Genomic DNA, 21,210 nt, shown 5'->3' on the forward strand with positions numbered 1-21,210 from the left:
AGCTACGCGTGTTTCCGCTGTCTGATGTGGCCAATGACTATATAGCCGCGCTGCCGCGCTGCCGCTCTGCCGCGCTGCCGCGCCGCTCCGGTGTCCAGTAATATGAGAAGGAACGGGCGCCGCTGACCGATCCTTCTGTTCAAAGCGATTGTCGGTGAATTGTGCAAAGCTGCGTGTGCATGCTCAACCAGGACATTGGGAATTGTTCTTCGTGTTTGTTTCACTTTTAAGATTGTGCTAATAATAATTTTACACACATGCAAGCACGCATGCGCGCGCGCACGCACACATACACACACCATGGATGTATTAATAGAACACAAGACATACACACACACACACACACCGGGTCATCAGTCATACAGGGTTAGCGCTGTTATAGAATTGTTCTACTGTGCTGCAATCGTTGCGTTATGTCTTCGTGGTGAGTCTTGACTGATTAGTTGGGTCTGCCTATAGAATGTGCAATGTAGTGTTGTTATTGCTCCAACAACTGTCATGTGATCTTTCAAACATGTGCTTACCTTTTTAACAGTATATCGTATTTGTATATTGCACTGTATTTTGTTTGCAGTGTATTTTGCACTGTTTTGTATTGCATTTGCACTGTCATGTCTTACTGTCCTGTCCTGCACACTGTCCTATGTCTGCAACAGCGTATGCCATTAGCCTACTCTAGTCAAATTCCTCGTATGTGTGAACCATATACATGGCCAATAACACGGATGTTGAATCTTGAATCACACGAAGAACACTTGTCTCTCAAATAGCCTAATAATGATTTAATGTGAAGCCATCGGTCGAGGAGAACTCGAGATGATGATTTGGGCGGGTTGGTGGGTGGAAGCTGACAGCCGCAGGCCCACGGCAGTCTCACGACATCACATACCACCACGAATGTCCGTCATACGGAAGGGAAAGCCCGTTGTGAAAGTGCAGAAGGGTCATTAAAAGGTGCTTGCATAGCTGAATCAAACCAGACATGTGCGTGGGTGTGGTGTACTATGAGGAAACGTGTCTTCACTTGCTCAATGAAATGTGATATAACCGGAAGAACCCAGTGGTGTAGTGGAGGCTGTAACCCACCTCCAGGGACTATACGGAGTCTTTATCCAGGGACCCACAGTAGGCTAAACCCTCTTCTTCAGATGGGCTATATAGGCTACCCTGTTCTTTCGTCACCGCACCCCTGCGCGTAGGCTACCTATTACATTTAATTGAGAAAGACACAGGTGCAATATGCTCCTGTTTCCTTATACGCAAGTGAATACAGAAACTCGTAGGTGTGTTTGTTTGATTAGGCCATGGATCAGAGGAGCATAATGTGTACGTGGAACTATTTATTTCTGGTTGTTTTTGCATGGGTTGTATGCGCGAGCCGCATTAAATAAATACTTTATTTTTTATGTATTTATTTATTTTACTTTGAATAGTTTCTCCCAATCTCAAATTGGAATGGTTTCGAGTGAAAAGAGGTGTAGAAATAGAAGTGTAGGCTATAAAAATATACAGAACATTAACAGTTTTAGTTCAGACCCTAACCCTTGCGAGAGAAATATTTTTCTTATTAAATGTTAGCCTATTCTTTAAAGAATAATATTTAATGAGAAAAATTGCTAGGCTAGGGTCAGACATAAAACTACGGTCAGACGGGATTGACCCCAAGTCAACACAAAATAGTGTCATATTTCTGCATGAGGCTGGGAGATGTTCGTTAAGGCAACACAAGCGAGGGTGCCTACGTCGTTTTGGATGAAGACGTCTGCTAAATTACTATGTAATGCAACAAATGGACTCTCAAACGTTTAAGCAAAAGAGCGCCATCTACTGGACATTGAATTGAAACCTTTATTTATTCAGGGAAGACAATTATGACAAGCTCTCTTTTTCAATGCCGCCCCGATTACACAAAAACACAGAATATGAACACGATATATCAAAACAACATAAAATCACAAACCGAGTTCATAAAAATCAAGAATAAGAACAAAACTACAAGAAACAGGGCAGGGCAGGGACACTGCTGGGACTGGGCCGTCCTCCCTGGGTACCAGCAGGGAGCTACTACCTGCACATGAACATGTACACACACAGACACACACTTACTGTGTACAGACACACAGTCAGATATGCAGGCAAACACACACACACACACACGCACACACACACACACACACACACACACACACACACACACACACACACACACTTATCCACATACACACTCCATAGCAAAACGAACCATGAGGTGAGGACTTCACTGGCTTCCAATGAAGAACCACATAGCTTCAAGGTCCTCTTCACCTACAAACCCCTGCATGGTCTGGGTCTGGTCTGGCCCCCTCGTATCTGACGGACCTCCTCCAGCCCTACCTGTGGACTGCATTCCACTGATGCTGGATTTTTTTCCATCCCTAACATCAAGTGCTCCATCCTTCTCTGCTGCTGGTCCCTGGCTCTGGAATTCCCTCCTGCCCTCCGTCCGTGACTCTGACTCCATCAGCCTCTTCAACCAACTAAAAACACACCTCTTCAGACTGGCCCTCCCCCAGCACAGCCAGGGTCCAGAGGAGCACCTCTTCAGACTGGCCCTCCCCCAGCACAGCCAGGGTCCAGAGGAGCACCTCTTCAGACTGGCCCTCCCCCAGCACAGCCAGGGATCTGAGAGAGAGTTGAGTTTTTTTAGTCCCTTTTTAATTTTTATCTCTTACTCTGCTCTTTTACTGTCTTGTGTCCTGTACAGCGTTTGAGAACGGTGCTTTTTAAAATCCATATATTATTATTGTTATTATTTCCTCCTCTTCACAGCTATTGCTTCCAGCCACTTGCTTCCAGTCTGGACTTCCACTCCATGTGTACGTGCTTATCTGTGTGTGTGTTTATTGATCGTCCTCCACACACCAGCCAGACCTTTCCCCAGACTAAGGAGTTTCTAAACTCTTTGTCCACACTTTGTTTACGCATATGTTTGTCAATTTTAAACACAATTTTGCAAGTCGCAGTTTTTCATAGAACTGTCCAGAACGAGGGAAAAAGTATTAAAACAGGTGAAGATCACCAAGTCCGGCCATGTTGAGAGCTGCAGCTATGTGAAAGGAGAGGTAATCAGTTCTGTAAGAGCTAGCATGAGGGACCGGCTCTACAAGGTTTTGGTGAGTATTAAACAAGTGTAATGTCAGCTACAGTATCTACTATTATCTAACTTGCGATTTAACAGAGATGAGCAAACATATGTGTATGGTCATGGCACAATTCAAACTGGACTACCACAATGCACTGCGCTCACTGCCTTCTGTGGCCACTGAATGAGTGAAGTTCTTCCCACACTGGTTACAGTGGTATGGTTTCTCTCCTGTATGAACACACTGGTGTGTCCTGAGATTTGGCTCTTTATTGAAGTTCTTCGTACACTGGTCACAGTGGTATGGCTTCTCTCCTGTATGAACACGCGGGTGTTTCCTGAGATTGCGCTCTAAACCGAAGTTCTTCCCACACTGGTTACAGTGGTACGGTTTCTCTCTGGTATAAACACGCTCATCGCAGGTGTGTCCTGAGATTACTCTCTGTAGTGAAGTTCTTACCACACTGGTCACAGTGGTACAGCTTCTCTCCTATATGAACATGATGGTGTGTCTTTTAAGTCTCTCGATTGCCTTTTTGGGACAATGTTCCTGGGGAAATTGTGCAAACGCACAATGCAGCAATACCAAACATGTCCTGCCCGCACGAGCAGAGCCATGAAATGCATTCATGGGCGGAGGTCTGTGCACTCCCGAGCCCTATTTCTAGTCGAGTCTGCATTGTGAGCTAGGCCTACCAATGTGGAAAAGTCAGTCATAGTTATAGTCTTATCAGTAAATGGCCATGTATTCCAACATATAGCCATCACCCAATGTGTACCAATGTATACTTTTTATTTATTTATTATTATATGGAGAAATATACAAATGTACACAACAACATTAACAACAAAGGCAGGTGAGGATACTGGGTCCTAATCCACAACATCTGTACGGACAGAGAGCAGTACTACAGAAGTGTGGTAGTTGAAACAGTCACACAGACTTGGGGCCAATTCAGTTATCCTGAAACAAACATCCATTTGGTTTAGTTCTTCCTGCACCACGAAACCAATGAAAATAATACTAATAACAATGAAAATAGCCCCACAGGTGCAAACGCTGAGAGAAATCAAACTCTCCCAACACTTGAAAGGAGTAGATCCACGTGTTTGAGCCAGTTCTACTGTAGGAATAGGTATGATGTCATGGTTGCATACGGTCTTATACACTACAGTACCTGGGTAATAATAAACACATTCAATGAGGAAATAAAAACGAAACGGAAAAAAAAAACAGAACAGGTGAGAGGGTTTGTGAGCAAAATAACAAGTGTGTGAACTGAGGACGAATAATTACAAACGAAGAAACCATTGATATTGTGAAAGGAAAGAGAAGCAAACAAAACAAACAGTCCAGAAAAGGATGGAAGGACTACTGGTCGTCCACAGCTGCTCAAACATCAAACTGGATACGCACTGTACATTCGGTGATTAAATATTATCCTTATCGACAGCAATATTAACCAGTCACTAATAGCAATAGTTACCAAATTGGAGCACAATCACTAGAGGTCAGCTACAGTCACAACTATGACTGTACTGTGGATACGGTATACCAACAAACCAGAGAGCACTTTGGAAGAGAGAAATAATGTCATCTAAAATGGTGAAAAAGGTGATGTTAGTCCCCTCCAGATCCACCAACTGCTAGTATGGAACCATTTTACAAATTGAACCAATTCTAAGATATTCAAGTAACATAAGAAAACGGCCCCGGGGTAAGTCGCTCCTTTGTTCAATGCTGTGCAATGTGCACCGTGAATAAGCATCATTGTTTGATGCCAAGTGCAAGTCCAATAGTACTTAGTCAACCACGTCTTTCCCCTGGGGAACATCAGTGTCCCTCCTGTTCATCAATAGTATATAGAGAAACACTGCTTCAGACTCCTCCTGTTAACACAAGACCATACCAGACATGTATTATACACAATAGGCTTACTGAAGGGGCACACGTGGGAAGAATTTTGTGATTTTCCCTTTTTCCAAAATTAGGTTTTAATATTTCAAATAGAACTACTTTGAAAAAGTAGACTACACTTAACTGTAGTCTACCTGCAATCTAAAAAATATACATAAATATAGCTATGTACACATTAAAATGTTTCAGAAAATAATTTCTGTACCACCCCCACCCCCCACAACCCGTCATATGTTCCGTAGTAGCTCCATTCCTGTACTCCCAAAACAAAGGATAGAGGATTTTATACGAAGCCTGTACTTGTTGGGGGTTTGCTTGTCTCGTATGAACTTCATCCATTGGAATACTACAGGTTCTGGTCAATTAACAGTAGAACCAGTTGTGTATCACAAGTAGTAAATACTTTACTGTTCAAACAGAGAGAACGGGCACGTTGTGTAGTGTGAGGGCATTCTGATTAAAGAGCATCTGGAAGTGAACTCGATAAGCTCTAAAATCAATATATTATTCAAAGCAGCCAGATTTACTATTCCCAGTGTCCCAGATTACAGTTGTCCTGGACTTAACACTGACAAGTGCTTCAAGCATAGAGACTACTGACTTTTTTCAACCATGGATTAATAGAATAATATAAAATAAGAGCACCATTGAAATGTTCACTTACACGTATAACATATGGGGGTCCCAGATAAATTAGGAGTTCAAAGTAATATTGAGATAGAAAGTGCGTTGTTGATTACAAGACGACCTTAATCAACCCATTCTTCAAGTCATGCAAGAAGCATACACCCCAACACCTTCACAGACAATATAAATAATGATCAGACCTGCTGGGTCCGAAAATACATTTGAAATCTCTTCAATTACGTTACAGCCTGCTTTGATTGTCGGGCTGGTGGGGGGTTCGCATTTTTTGGGAGCAGCCTATCGGTTCTGCTAGGAGAAGAAGTCCAATCTATGAATCCTTCCTGTCTGCATCTGACCCATCCTAACACCAGGAGCGGCGGGCTGTCACGGTACAGCCCCCTGGGGACCAACCAAGGACCTGGGACCACCGGGATTCAAACCCAGGACCTGGGACCACCGGGATTCAAACCCAGGACCTTCTTGCTGTGAGGCAACAGTGCTAACCGCTGTTGTGACAGCCAAACCAAATCAATCACAGATATGTAATTGAAATCATTTCAAATAGTAGTACCTTCCATGACGTTCTGAAGAATAACAAGTGTGCTTTCTGGGAGAAACAACATTCTTAGGCTTCACACTCCCAGACCCATCAGTCATTGGCATTTCCTCTTTAGAAGGACGTGTTCCACTTTAAGTGCACATAAGTCGACAGTCTTTCGTTAAATTAAAAAACCGACCACAATGAAATTAAATGCAAAATCTCCTCTAAATGTACTTCTGTTATGTTCCAAAGGCATCATTCATTTCTAGACCACTGGATGTGTGAGGAGGAGAGAGGGGTTAGCTGTGCTTTTCCATGTTGTCCACTAGAGGGGGTGCTCTCCTGTACAGAGACTGTATTGCACATTCCTGATCCCTCTCCAGACCCCCCCCCCCCTCCCCACACACACACACACACACACACACACACACACACACACACACACACACACACACACACACACACACACACACACACACACACACACACACACACACACACACACACACACACACACACACACACACACACAACCACAACCCCTCCCTCTAGGCCCAGCGGCCGCTGGAGACGAAGCTACGGCTGAAAGAGAAGCTGGAGTCAGAGCTCTTCTGTTTGCCCCAGCCCCCGAAGGGGACCACGATGATGGTGCTGTTGTCCTCTGAGCCATACTGCAGAGACTGGGGGGGAGGGAGAGAGGGAGAGAGAGAGAGAGAGAGAGAGAGAGAGAGAGATATCAACAACAATAGATTTAGTTTGGTCAGCCAGTCGGTCAGTCAGTCACTGACATTTGTGCTTTTTTTTTTTTTTCGGGCTGGCCCCTGTTGCAATGCAGTCCAAACCCCCCCCACACCTGCTCTGATATCCTCTGGGCAGCCTCTTTGGGGTCGTGGCACTGGTTGATGACATCACAGATCTCCTGGCTGTTCATGATGAAGTTGATGCCGTCTGTGGTCAACGCCAGGAACGAGTCGTGGACGTGGGTCAGCTGGTACGGGCGGAGGGAGGAGAGAAGAGTATGAGAAAGAAGTTCCGGTCCTGCTTTGAAGTGTCGTATCGTTGCGCTTGATTTTGTTTATGCAGTACAATGCAACCAACAGACCCAAAAGAGCAAACAAGCATGTACTACAAACATTGGCTGGTCCATCTAGTACAGGTCAGACATGAGGGAGGGAGGGGGGGGAGAAGGGAGGGCAGAAAAAGGGAGGGAGTGTGGATTTCCAACAGCTCCAAAGTCTGTTGCTGTTATTAGAGCCTGCAGATCCCTGCTTGTGTGTCTGACTCTGTCCTCAGACCTCTCAAAACACCTCTGTCCCTGTCTGACTCTGTCCTCAGACCTCTCAAAACACCACTGTCCCTGTCTGACTCTGTCCTCAGACCTCTCAAAACACCACTGTCCCTGTCTGACTCTGTCCTCAGACCTCTCAAAACACCACTGTCCCTGTCTGACTCTGTCCTCAGACCTCTCAACACACCACTGTCCCTGTCTGACTCTGTCCTCAGACCTCTCAAAACACCACTGTCCCTGTCTGATCTCTCAGAAGCATCACCGTCTCTCCACAGAAACTAAGAAAGAAAAAAAAAAGGTTCCGCTTCGCTCACCACTATCCTCTTGGTCTCCGGTTCGGCGATGACCCCGGTGCTCTTGAGGTCGAAGTCTCCGATGCTGCGGGTCATGGCGAGCCGGCCGTTGACGTGCGGCTGCCCCAGGCTGTTCCAGGTCACGAAGCCCCCACTCTTCTTAATCCTAGAGCGATGGAGGGAACATTTTTAGATTAAAAAAAGGCGGGCTATTATTTATGCAGGGAGTCCCATTGAGACTGCAAGGGAGCCCAGTATGCAAAACTCACACAATGAAACATAAAAACAAATACAGAAAACAATATATATATTTGTAATAATAATGAAATTCAAACACACTAAACAAAATTATTATTAATAATAATCAAATTGTAAAATGGCTCCTACAATAAAATATAATTAAATACAGAATATACAGGATTATTATGGTAGCTGTTTAGCATTGCTAAGAGGGAGGCTGGGATAGAAATGAAATTGCATCACTGTCACTGTTGCCACAGTCCCTTTGCATGCAACCACACCTGCCCCACATTGTTGTGTTGTAGTATTTGGCAGGACAAAGCCACAGTATGAGGGGCGAGGGGGCGTTTACCTGTCCTTCTCGTCCCTCCTCTCAGGGGTGTGGTCGACGGTGAGCTTGAGGGCCTTGCCCTTGCGGCAGAGCATGGCGCGGCTGTCGCCCACGCTGCCCACCACCAGCTCGATGCCGTCGCGGAGCAGCGCCACGGTGGCCGTGGACCCGGCGGTCAGCTCGGACGCTACGACACGAGGGGAGACACGGGGAGGAGGTTAAGAGTGCTGCACGGGCGCCCGTTTAGGCAGGCAGGCAGGCAGGACGCTAGGATACCAGCTAGGATACAAGCCGCTCACACGGCACTCGCACGCACACATATGCAGAGTCGACGTGCCGTTTGTTACATCACTCACGCATGACACACGTCAAATTCGGCCGGTGAGGGACGCACTCGTGTAGCGGCTGCGCATGTGAAGCATGCACGCGTGCACGCACACACACACGCACACACGCACACACACGTACACACACAGCATTACAACAGGGGTGGGGGGTATCAGGGAACTAGTCTAATAAAAACAATAGAGATAAAGAGAGAGAGAAAAAGAGAGAGAGACAGAAAGAGAGAGAGAGAGAGAGAGAGAGAGAGAGAGAGGGAGGGAGAGAGAGAGAGAGAGAGAGAGAGAGAGAGGCAAATAGGTTGAACGGCAGAGTTTAAGACTTATTATTGACACTGAAAAGGCCACTTTACTGACCAATGTGAGGAGACAGCTATCCCTGTCAGAAAACAGCACACTGTGCAGCACAGCTGGTCTGACAGGGCTCGTCATCAGGGAACCCGGCAGAGGCATCGCGTCACTTAAGTCAGTAGACAACAATGTTCTTGTGAAGAACTCTCTCCAGGAACAGTAGTAGCTAGCTGATGACTTTAGTCCACGAACCAAATACCGGACATTTATCTCGGGGATGCAGTGATAAGATTCCCCCCCGATGAGATGTACAGTACAGAGACGCAGGTCAAAAACATTACAGTTACAGTAAGAGCAGTTCAGCGACAACGCTGTGAGCGAGAAGGAAGAAAAAAGAAAAGAAGAAGAACGAGAGCAAGCAAGAGAGGAGAGAGAGAGAGAGAGAGAGAAAGATGAGGAACCTTCCAGAAGTCCAGGCTAGGACCCGCTGGACTCTCTCCTTCATTATCTAGCCCCCTCTCTCTCCTGAGGTGGCGGCTGGTGTGTGTGGCTCTCCAGCGCTTTGCTGGCTCAGCTGCTGCCGTAGACAACATGCACACACAACACACACATACACGCAGGCATATTGGGGGAATTTCACAGAGTGTGGCCAGTACGCGGCCACACACGCTCAATAACAAATAGCCTACGGTTAGCGCAATCGCCTATCTAGGTCAGCGGTTGTCTTCATGGTCACACAAAATGGCTTCCAAAGGAGGGCAGAATAGACGTTATTTACAGTCTGCAGTTTAAAGGGGATGAACCTGATTCACATTTTGAAATGATTCAGTTGGAGAACCAGTACAGTCTCTTGTGTAGGATGCGTTGGGGGAAATGTTCAAGGCTAGCATTCAGCACTGTCTGAGAGGACCGAGACATGAATAATGTTTACGTTTCACAGGACCAGAGACAATTCTCTCTCTCTAGAATCGGTTTAGTTGTCATTCCTCTCGAGGTAAGAAGGTCCCTTTAAAATGTCAACAGCAACAACAGCTTCGCAGACACACGCCTATATATCCTAACCGACAACCGAACCACTACAAAACTAGGGTTAGGTTTGGAACTAAGACGGTGACTGAGGCGGAGGGACCTACCGTTGGGGGAGAAGTGCAGGTGCCTGGCCAGGGCTTTGTCCAGCTCCAGGAAGGCCTTGGTCAGGACCACCTCCAGGTTGCTTTCCTCAGACACCAGGTCTCTGCGATGACAACATAAAAACACAACACATTAGTGGGAACCCGACACAAGCAATCAGAACCATAACAATACATTTTTTGTGTGTCGGTCTTGTATTTAGGATGGACCTAGTTAACAAATGACGTGACGTTCTGAACCTTTGTTCTCCAGGGGGCATGAACACGCGTTCGAGAACCGTCCACCCCCAGGCCAGGGCTCATATACACACAAATGCTGCATCCGGTTAACTAACTTTTTTCACCATCCTCCCAGAACCGTCCTGAAATACACTAAGCCATCCCGAAATGTATGTGGACCGTCACAAATTTTAAATCTTTGTTTTTTCTACATTATCACCCTAGTTAAAATGATTCAAAGTAAAATCATTTTTCAACTTTCGTCCCAAATTCGTCCTGAAATTATTTGACATCCTCCTCCCCCGATCCTATTTTCATCGGCCCCCGGGACGAGCCTTAATCCAGAGCCGCGCCCCCCCTTCCCGACTCACCTGATGTACTTCTCCATGTACTTGTCGCAGAAGTCGGCCGCCTGCGGCCCGCCGTGGCCGTCGAACACGGCGAAGTACAAGATGTCGTCCGTCAGCCGCGACACCTGGTGGCGGTCCTCGTTCTCCCGCCGCTGGCCTATCAGCGAGGCGCGGCCCACCCGCGACAGGCTGACCTGGGGGATGGGCTTCCCATAGCGGATGCTGGGCGGCAGCAGGATGGGCTCGTCGATGCGGTCGTCCCAGATGCCGAAGGAGTCCCAGGTGGTGGGCTGCCCGCTGCTGTCCGGGTCGAAGCGCGTGTTGCTGGGCCTCGCCGCCGACGGGCAGCGCAGGGGCCGCCGGGGGTGGACGTGGACGGGGAGGGCCAGGGACGCCTGGAGCAGGCCGCGGAGCTGGGCCTGGGAACCACCGCGGCGAGCCAGGTGGACGAGGCCGGCGGCTGACATGTCGACCCCCGGCAGCGGAGCGGTGCGGAGGAGGAGGAGGGGGGTGGACGTGGTCTCACTAGGGGGAGAGACTCGGCCGATGTCCCGTCTACGGTTCTTCTAAAATGCCTCTTGAACAAAGACGAGCTGAAAGCAGAGAAAGAAAGATGGGGGTAGAATTTAGTATTAGCGTGACTTGCTACAAGTACTGACAGAGAGTTCTTGAATTCACTAGGGGATCTAAGGAGCACTTCCTGTGTTGCACGCACAGAGAGAACCATCAGAATGTTTTAAATACCAGGTCTAACTTGGCTCAAAGTCCTATAGGGTTAATAATTGGCGACTGTTGGTTGGTTGCCTCTTTCAACTCCCCCATCTCTTTCGTTTCTGGAGTATTCCATCTAATGGCATTAATCGGCACAATAACAACCAACAATAATAATTCATTCACATTATTAATATGAAACTGTATCACTAAGCTGGGAGGCACAAGCTGACCAAGAGGTTTAACATTGATTTCCTCCTGTCCACATGTCAAAGTGTCCTTGGGCAGGACACTGAGCCCCAAATAGAGCCTTGCATGGCAGCTGCCGCCATTGGTGTGTGAATTGATGAATGAAAAGCCATTGAAGCAAAGCGTAAGTGTCCATTTACCATTTACAGGTCACGTTAGACGATTTCATCTGCGCAAGGCTGTATGTCAGATCATGGGATTATGACGTTAATGTTGATAGCTAACTCACGTAACTAGGTAGTTTTTGCAAACTGTAAAATAAATCAATCAATAAATAGTCTTCTGTCAACTGCGCATGATGCAACCCCTCCCAACTACGCCACTGGCTAGCTAGCTGTTAGCTCGTTATCAGGGTCAGCTGGCAGTCCTGTGTTTTCATGAATAGCTACGCTTAATAAATGAACTCATCAGCTACTGATTACACAAATTAAAGCAATAAACGCGAATTTAGGCTATTTAGTCCATTTATGGATAGGCTTAGCCTGTTACTAACGTCACGTTAGCTGGCTAGCTATTTGGATGGAATAGCTAGCTAACAGCGCTAGCTAACTACGTTAGCTAACGTTAAAGCGTTAGCAGCGATAAGCCATAATGAGGCTTTCTGATACCTCATTGACAATCACAATAGTATTGCAGTGGACATGCTGGATTCCTACCTTTTAATTTTTTGAATGAGAATATGTAGCCTATGATTTCAAAGCAGCACTGTCGCGGACGTTTAATGCAAACAAAACTATCTCTCTCGTCGGGTAGGTTGGATGTCACTGTGATGCGGACGGTCTCCGCCAATCAGCAGGCCCCCACACATCTACGCCCACTCCAGACCCTCGTTCTGGGACCATGATTGGTCAAAGGAAGTTGAATGACAGGAATGGCTGCCAATCACATTTTCATTCATTGAATTGTCAACCATAACAAGAGTACAGACCACAGAATTAGTGTTTATGTCTAGCTTAATATCATACAGAAATGTCAAATAGTTACACTCCGTTGAGATCTTCAAGAATCAGTCACCTTCGGTGGAGTGGGCGCATTCGAATGTCTAGGCCCATGTAGGTTGTCAGCTGTGATGTTAGATAACCGTAAATATGTGAGAAAGCAGTATTTGAAACAAACTACATTTAAAGTGTATTTCTGTTTAAATGTTTTGCAACACAGCAAAAGGCAAGGCAAGTTTATTTGTATAGCACATTTCAGCAACAAGGCAATTCAAAGTGCTTTACATGAGACATTAAAAGCATCAAGACAAAGTGCAACACATAGGCTAGAAGGTCATATAAAACGAAATGCAAAAAAGGACATTTCAACAAAATGCAGGAAAAATAAAATACAGGAATACAAGTTACAATGCAATGTATGAATGAATAATTATTTGATTTAATAAAAAGCAGTGGCAAAAAGAAAAGTCTTCAGTCTTGATCTAAAAGAACTGAGAGTTGCAGCAGACCTGCAGTTTTCTGGAAGTTTGTTCCAGATAAAAACAACAACAATATAGGATCTAACAGGCATTTGTGACTATATCATTCCTTCCAGAAGCCTCTATCATTCCTTCCAGAAGCCTCTATCATTCCTTCCAGAAGCCTCTGTTATTCCTTCCAGAAGCCTCTATCATTCCTTCCAGAAGCCTCTATCATTCCTTCCAGAAGCCTCTATCATTCCTTCCAGAAGCCTCTGTTATTCCTTCCAGAAGCCTCTATCATTCCTTCCAGAAGCCTCGGTTGTGGTTTATGGCCTCCACAAGCCTGGCCTGTAGGATCTCCATGGATGGGTATATGGGCAGCAGCAACAGTGAGTGGCAGGTCAAGGACTCTGGGAAATGGTGTTCGGTGGAGTTGATCAGGACTGCAATACTCAGCTTGATCTTGTCCATGCCTAGGATGGGGACGCGGTCGCAACCTGTCAGGAACACTGAGAGGAGAAGTACAGAACATTAAAGGAGTTGGTAGTTATACAAGAAGAGAAAGTGGATATGTTTTAGTGAAAATTAAGAGTAGAGTTAATTCAATGTGAGTTGTTTTTTTTCGGAAGAAGGAACCTTAAACACCAAAGTGCAAATCACCTCAAATCACCCAAATCACCCAAGTCAAATCACCTCAAATCACCCAAGTCACCCAAGTCAAATCACCTCAAATCACCCAAGTCACCCAAGTCAAATCACCTCAAATCACCCAAGTCACCCAAGTCAAATCACCTCAAATCACCTCAAGTCACCCAAGTCAAATCACCTCAAATCACCCAAGTCATCCCCTGAATAATTTAGCACCGGACTTACAGAGGAAGGCTTTCTTTTGGTCTGCTGTCAGCTCCTCAAACACTTCCCAGAATGCCAGGATGTTGGGGTGTTTAGGATGGTACTCTCCATCATAGACAGTGTTCTGGGGAGGGAAAGTTTAAAAACAAAATTTACTTGGTTGATAGGCTAATGCTTTGCCGACCCATGGTGCAGCTGACAATGATTTTATGCAGTTTCTCATGAAACAAACACTCATGTATTTTACCATATTTACAAATAATATTTGACCCAGGTGAGCCAGACCTGTCTCAGTATTTCCCAGTCATAGTCTTCTGTCCCCACCATGACGCCCCTTAGCTCCTCCGGATGGAAGAAGTCCACGACGTCCCTCTCACACACTTTGTAGAAGCCTCTCTTGAACTCCTCAAACACGCTCTCCACTGATTGGTTGAAGGCATAGTTCACGTAGGCGTCCACAAACTGTTTCCTGGTAATGGAGTGAGTGACAGGGGACGATGAAAACAAGCAGGAAGTATTAGACATAGTAGAGGCAAACTGCAGTCTGAAATAAAGTTTGAGAAGAGATCTGTAGAATTCCGAATTCAGTATTCTAACAGTTTTGTATTCATGCATTGGTCTTCAATAGCCTGGTCTCTATTTGCTTACTTGTTGGAACTTGTGACCAGTTTCCCTGAATTTTGGGGATCAAGTTCCACCTTCCTGTCGTCCCAGAACACCTGAAAGCCATGAAAACAGTAACAAGGGTTCCAGATGGATGAGACACTGTGGGGGTTAAAAATGTCCAAAAATACTTAATACACTCTATCAGTATTTCATTGCCCATCACCAGAGATACAGAGTAGAACACACACTGAATAAGTCATGTCCATGTTCACCACGTCATCATCTTCGTATTCCACCAAGATGTAGTGCAGGCTCCTTCAAACATAAAGAAATGAATGAGTATTTTAGTAAGGTGGTAACTTTACAAACGTGTATTTATATACATACTGTAAAGGAATGATTAATAAATCATCAGTAATTAAATCAATGTTTATCAATATGTTTACCAATCGAGAGGAGTGAAGAAGATGGGGGCTACAAATGTATTTCTAACAATTGTATTTTTGCTGTAAAGAATTGATAGAGGCCCAAAGGTCTGAGAAGCAGTTTAAATAATTGTTAAGAGTTGCTTTTGTGTGTGTGTGTGTGTGTGTGTGTGTGTGTGTGTGTGTGTGTGTGTGTGTGTGTGTGTGTGTGTGCAGGTGCAAGCAGTGAAAGGTCACAGAAAGTACAGAATGGATAGGACCAAGCATATAATAGGGTTAGGGAGGACAGAAGGCAAGGTTTGAGGTGGGAGCGGAGTACTGCAGATAAGTTTTATGAGCAGAAGGACACAGTTGCTACTACTCCCAGAATTATATGAAAGGGAGGCTTTTTCACCAAGATAAGGCAATGCATGTGTTCACACTTGTTTATTCGCTACTATAAATGAAACTGTCTCTGAATGTATCTTTGTATTTTGATCCTCAACCTTCTGGGGGTTAGACTACTTGCAAGCTTGCAATAAATCTGATAAAAAGTGTGTTGATCTCCGGGACGTTTTTGTCACAGACTCTCACCCATCGAACCTAGAGGGACATTTTGAGGTACAGAATTGATCTTCTTCAGTAGTATCCATAACCATGTGAATTTACCCTCCCACGATGGGGTCAAACTCCTTCATGTCATCCAATGAGGGCTTGACGTTCGCCAGCTTCTTGAAGAGGGCCATTGGGAAGGGAAGGTGCACAATGTTGTGGTTGTACAGGGCCATCCCACAAAGGACCCCAAACAGGAAGTAGTACTTCTTCTCCAGTTTGGGCTGTGGGTGAGAGTGTGGACAGAGGTCAGGGGAACTTCTGACCAATTAGGTTTCCAATCCACCTTACAGGGATGAAAAAGTTTCCTCCAAACTTTTCTTTCAACTTTTCTGTTATTTTTTTTCAATGGCATTCTTCTATTGTTATACATTCTATATAATGTATATATATAACTTTTCAGGGCAAGTCGATCAGTGTGGTACCTGGCTGGGGAACCAGACCAGTGTCTTTCTGTCGTTGTACATGAACATCTCTGACTCTGGGGCCAGAAGTTTTTCAAAGGCATGGAGGAAGAAGTCCTTCTGGTTGACTAGTGTCAGCTTCATGTCCTCCACAAACTGCACCTGAGAGGTGTGTGTGTGTTGGGGAAGGGAGTGGGGGGAGGGGGGGTTGAGGGATGAAGAGAGACAGGTTGACCCACGTCTGTTTTTTCAATTTAATTCATGAAACTGGTGACATTGAGAAGTTCTCAATCTCAAATGACCAGAAAGTAGAGTTAATAGTTAATTTACCAGCAGCTCCCTCTGGAAGGCACAGTGGTCTGCGGCGCCCAGCTGTCTGAAGGTGTCCTCCACAAGATGGGGTCGCCTCAGCTTCAGCTGGAGCACCGGGGCAGGCGGACAGTCCGTAAGACCCGGTAACACTCCAGCAGGCAACATCTCAGCCAATTTATGAATGGCATGGTGAGCTTCCTGGGATTACAAAACAGTTATTGCCACTGAGGTAAATGGTCAGAGTCTATGTACTGAAAATGTTACAGTGACTGTTACTAAATGTTACTAAATGAGGGAAACCTCAGTGCTTTATGAGTATTAATAAAGGTTTGCCTACTGCTGCGCCTGACTTGTACCTTTATGGCGGCTACGCCGAAGTTAAAAACGGCGATCTTGCACAACAGGTTCAACAGAAACGGGAAGCGACAGAAGATAGCTGGTGTGTGATCATCATCCTATGTATAAAAAAAATACACAACAAAACATGCAAAACACCTCAAGATAAAAAAAAATATTATTAACATATGAATTATGGAATATGAATTATGGAAATGTATATGAAAACATTTTTTCTATTGTACTGTAGCTCACACGTTTTTTGTTTTGTTTTACCTCCTTTTTCATTACCCAGTGACACCACATCTGCACATCCTGGTTAAAGTCTACGTGCTCGACTATCTCATCCACATAGAAGGTGCTGATGGGAATTTCCTGGGACTTTCCTGCCTTTCTATTTGCCTTTGAAAGAACAGAGAAAAAAAGACGGAAGTAGGTAAATCAAAGTAGGTAAAATTCAATCATTCATTTTCAATAGACCATTTGATTGAGTGTTGACTGACAGATACTGACCCTGTGGAGGTGCTTGAGGGCACGGAGCAGGAGGTTCACTCCAGGGTTGTGGGTAACCAGAAGTCTGTTTCTTAGGAGGAAGCGCAGGGCATTCCCCCACAACAAAATGTTCTTGGTCATGACGGAGGGACTCAGTGTAGACCACCAGTCCTCTAGAAGGTAAAGAGAGATTCTTACTTCCATACTTACTCATGTTCTCCTTTGTCTCTACCAGTTACCTTTGAAATTACACCCTGTAAGGGCACCTAGTTACGATGGCAATCCAACTTTTCGGCCATGTCTCTGTGACTTGCTCTGTGAGCAAACTTGGGTCAAGGCCATTTCTAGTCCATTCTTTCATCTCATTAATTGATTTTCTGTTCATATGTTCATTTTCTGACAGAAACCTACTCAACACTAAGAGATGGTTTCGCTCATGTACTCACTTAATGTCTTCAAGTTCGCCTCTTTCAGTTGATCGATTGCTACAGCTAAAGGCAGAGTCAAGCTCATGACGTTCTGCTCCTCGTGCATTATGGGGCACAGAGGAAGAAGGAGAAAGATCTCTGGTGATTTCAGGATAGGACAGGAATGGCAAAGATTAGCCACGATTGGCTCCAGGTTCACCTGTTTGGAAAATACATCAATATTACCAAAATAATGAGTACAGTAAGAGAATGCAAATATTTGTTCCTTTCTGTTAAGATAAACAGTAGATTTGTGTTCAGGATGTGAAGATCTTAACTGATTGTCTAATCCATGGTACTTTCAGGAGTTGGTCAAGAGCTTGCCTTGCAGCTTCTATGTCCACTGTCAACGTGCCTGCAGTCATGGCTGACGCAGACTCGCTGGTTAAGGTAGATACATGGCATAGCCTCAGAAAAATCACGTAGTGTACATACATTTTTAAAATCTAAACCTCCAGTGCTGAAATGTCTCACCTGACTTTTGTGAAACTTGCAACAAGACTTGAACTTGTTGAAAACATCACCGATATCTCCCTGTTGGATCAAAAATCACCTAATTTGAGGCAATCCAATAATAAAAGCTTATGTATATTGGACTGTGTAATAATATATAAAAACTGGTTCAACGACAAAATATTTATAAAGAATCTACCTTTTGGACTCTGCATCGCCAGCTTCCATTGACAGCCATTTTTGCAATTTGGCCTCATCTAACATTCCAACGGGCCGCTCTGGCCAGGAACTCTACAACAATGAATAGACCAGAAAATGATTCATAGGTATAGGTAGGTATAGGTACTGCATTTGTAACGCGCTCCCCATCCAGTTGTTACACTGGCCCGGAGCGCCAAATCATGTTATAATTTATATTTACCAAATCAATCACTTCAGAATATTCAAATGTTATTCTTTATCTCTGACTGTTTGCTGGACATAAACCTAAATACATAAAGTATGTAACCTCCATAGCTGCGGTGTAAATGAAGTTGGAATTCCATCCAGCGGTTACTCTCAGGTCTGCTCAAACAAAATAAAAAACACATTATTTGTAGAAGATGATACAGTAGTGTACAGTAGAGTAATGTTGCATCAATAGTAACAGTAACAGTGTTCAGTACCGTTGGGTATCGGTGCTGATCCAGTGACCCAGGGTAGCTGTACTGGTGTGGGCCGCAGGCTGTCCTGAGGATTTCCTGCCCCTAGTTGACCTTTGACTCCACTGCCAAAGGCCCAGAGCTGGCCAGAGGACCCCAACACCAGGGTATGGTGGCTACAAAGGGTCAATCAGACAAAAATACAGCAATCAGGGAGTTCCTCAAACAGCAGTCCATTTTAGACCCATGGTTGAACCTTCAAAACAAATACTTACAATCTTTTCAAATAGTGAACAAGGGAATATATGATTGACCAATATTATTATTATTATTATTATCTATAGATAATAATAATAATAATAATAATAATATTGGTCAATCATATTCACATCAAAGTCCAGATCAGAAGTGCACTTCTTAAGTCTCAAGAGGATTTGATAGGTTGATGACTAAAGCATCAGTTTGCAGTTACCTGCCACAGGCGATCTGTGAGGCCTGTCCTTCATATCCCTCCACAAGTTTAGGTGCGAGTTCTTTGGTTGTGGAGTTGTGACCGAGCTGACCTCTCCTTCCCTCACCAAAGGTGAACACTCTGCCGTCCTAGAAACCAGTAAGATTGAGATCAAGAGTAGGAATATAGCAGTCTGAAAAATTCACTCAGCCACATGAATAGGTTATTTTACCATCATCATACACCTGAAAACCAGACCATCAGATCATCAACTGCATACGGTTTAGGGGCTAGGGGTGGGTTTGGAATCAGGTCTTTACAAGGGGAAGTGGATAAGAGTGTTACAGCACCTTGGTTAAGACAGCAGAGTGTGCCTCCCCACAGCTGATGAAGGACACCCCCAGTGGTCTGACAGCAGGCACAGCACAAATGTTGAACCGGCCTGTCAGTTAAAACAATCACACGTAAACCACAAGTCTAGTTCAGTCTAATTCCAACATTCAACAGATTCTGACCAACTGAAGTTCAAGTGAGTCAACAACTCTTGTGATTCAGTCAGATAGCTTGGGCTGTAATTAAGAAAGTAGTGGTATGTTTCCATACCCTTCTCATCCACCCTGTTGAGGCCCAGCTGCCCTGCCTGGTTGGCCCCACAGCAGTAGACCAAGCCTGGGAGGGTGAGGATCAGGGTGTGGGCACCTCCAGCCGCCACCTGGGTGACCGGCACCCCTGTGAGGGAGTGTACCACGTGAGGAACAGGCTGGAGGGGGACGTCCTTACCCAGACCCAGCTGACCGTAGCTGTTCAGACCCCAGGAAAACACGTCTCCACCTGTGAGAGAAGAGTCCGAAGGATGCATTCTTTCACAGTTGTGGTAATATATGGTCGGTGGTAAGCTGTTAATGCCTATGTGTATTCGGATCGGGTCAATTGTTTTTGTTTATCTTGCATGGTATGCTACCTGTTGTCAGGGCTACGGAATGAGAGTTTCCACAGGCCACTTGCACCACACATCTTTGTGGGGGCATTAGGACAAGTCTGCAGGCAATCCACCAAAAACAATGAGTAAGCCACTTATCCACTTATTAAGATTTTTAGAAATCAAGTGAGTAGAGACAGCGTGACACAAAATGTATTTTGAGGATATAATAATTGACTATGGATGTTTTGAGTGGAAGTTGGTCTTCTTTACCTTGGCCTGGGGACTTTTTGGTTGAGCTCTGGAAGATTGATGCCCAGCTGCCCCTCCCCACCCGCCCCCCAGGAGAGCAGCTGGCCAGAGGCCCGCACTGCCACGCTGTGGTCCTGACCACAAGCTATAGCCACCACATCCCCCAGACCCTCCACGCGCGCTGCAATAGAGCACCAAAACACAGGCAAGGGGGGTTGAGGGGGGGGGGGGGGCAGAGGTAGAGAGAGAGAGAGAGAGAGATGAGGAAACTTCAATTATAAAAAAATTATTTAATTTTTTACATTTAACCTTTTCCCCCTATTTTCCTGCTTTATGGTTATTTCATGTCTACTTTTATGTGAAGCACTCGTGCATGCACATTCTCTGTTGTAAAGCACTTTGAGCTGCATTTATTTGTATGTAAGGTGCTATACAAATAGCCATTTATTATTATTATTATTATTATTGTTATAGAAATTGGTTGACTATTTGTCACAGTCATTATGAAGAATCATACCTAGGCTACATATGTTTCGTTGCCCAGACTTTTGAGGATGAAACGAAACAGAAACTTAACTTCAGATGCCAATTTAGGCACGTCATCCTTCAATTTCATTTGCGGTATCTTTGTCTGTGCAATAATTTGGGCTATTTATACTAGCATAGTTATTATTATTAACAAAGTTGAGTATTTTTGACAAATATCTTACCTGGTAGATTAGAGTGTTTATCCCTCTGTCTACCAAGCCGCCCCTCGGAACTGCGTCCACAGGACAAGACAGTCCCATCTTCAGTGAGAAATAAAGTATGTTGTTCCCCACAAGAAATGCTGCTGATCTTAACAGAGACATTCCCTGGAACTGGAATAAAAACATTCTCATTCCTCTGCAGCCCAAACTGTCCACTCGAGCCGTCTCCCCAACACTGCATCCTCCTGTTGCCTGTTGAAGACAACCGGTG

General features: G+C 45.0%; 2 protein-coding genes across 2 annotated transcripts; both read right to left on the reverse strand.

Annotated features, from left to right (window-relative positions):
* Positions 1 to 3,897: 3,897 nt before the first annotated feature.
* ppm1kb (protein phosphatase, Mg2+/Mn2+ dependent 1Kb) lies at positions 3,898 to 12,373 on the reverse strand. The gene is made up of 7 exons (XM_084454377.1): positions 12,307 to 12,373; positions 10,712 to 11,283; positions 10,125 to 10,225; positions 8,381 to 8,546; positions 7,810 to 7,954; positions 7,061 to 7,195; positions 3,898 to 6,887 (listed from the first exon to the last, which is right to left on the reverse strand). The coding sequence occupies exons 2-7, from the start codon at positions 11,155 to 11,157 to the stop codon at positions 6,756 to 6,758; spliced, it is 1,125 nt and encodes a 374-aa protein (XP_084310503.1). The 5' UTR covers positions 11,158 to 11,283; positions 12,307 to 12,373; the 3' UTR covers positions 3,898 to 6,755.
* A 973-nt stretch (positions 12,374 to 13,346) lies between these two features.
* On the reverse strand, positions 13,347 to 21,180 carry LOC311322400 (putative E3 ubiquitin-protein ligase HERC4; the record flags this gene model as incomplete). Its single annotated transcript, XM_084454465.1, has 22 exons — positions 13,347 to 13,558; positions 13,923 to 14,025; positions 14,187 to 14,370; positions 14,550 to 14,620; positions 14,756 to 14,822; positions 15,581 to 15,747; positions 15,949 to 16,089; positions 16,258 to 16,437; positions 16,596 to 16,694; positions 16,852 to 16,977; positions 17,089 to 17,238; positions 17,813 to 17,915; positions 18,009 to 18,068; positions 18,187 to 18,278; positions 18,496 to 18,551; positions 18,653 to 18,804; positions 19,101 to 19,228; positions 19,430 to 19,521; positions 19,683 to 19,910; positions 20,041 to 20,117; positions 20,272 to 20,431; positions 20,961 to 21,180. The coding sequence occupies 22 exons, from the start codon at positions 21,178 to 21,180 to the stop codon at positions 13,347 to 13,349; spliced, it is 2,868 nt and encodes a 955-aa protein (XP_084310591.1).
* Between the last annotated feature and the right edge of the window lie 30 nt (positions 21,181 to 21,210).

The sequence above is a fragment of the Borostomias antarcticus genome, assembly GCF_949987555.1.
Source record: "Borostomias antarcticus genome assembly, chromosome: 20".
NCBI classification, from domain to species: Eukaryota; Metazoa; Chordata; class Actinopteri; order Stomiiformes; family Stomiidae; genus Borostomias; species Borostomias antarcticus.

Bases quoted from the DNA above. Each gene is read 5' to 3' on its own strand.
- ppm1kb (XM_084454377.1), bottom strand. From the start codon at position 11,157: ATGTCAGCCGCCGGCCTCGTCCACCTGGCTCGCCGCGGTGGTTCCCAG. The intron at 7,955-8,380 runs GTAAACGCCCCC...CCATCGCTCTAG, and splicing joins AGGAGGGACGAGAAGGACAG to GATTAAGAAGAGTGGGGGCT. The intron at 6,888-7,060 runs GTGTGGGGGGGG...CCTCCCCCCCAG, and splicing joins CCCAGAGGATATCAGAGCAG to TCTCTGCAGTATGGCTCAGA.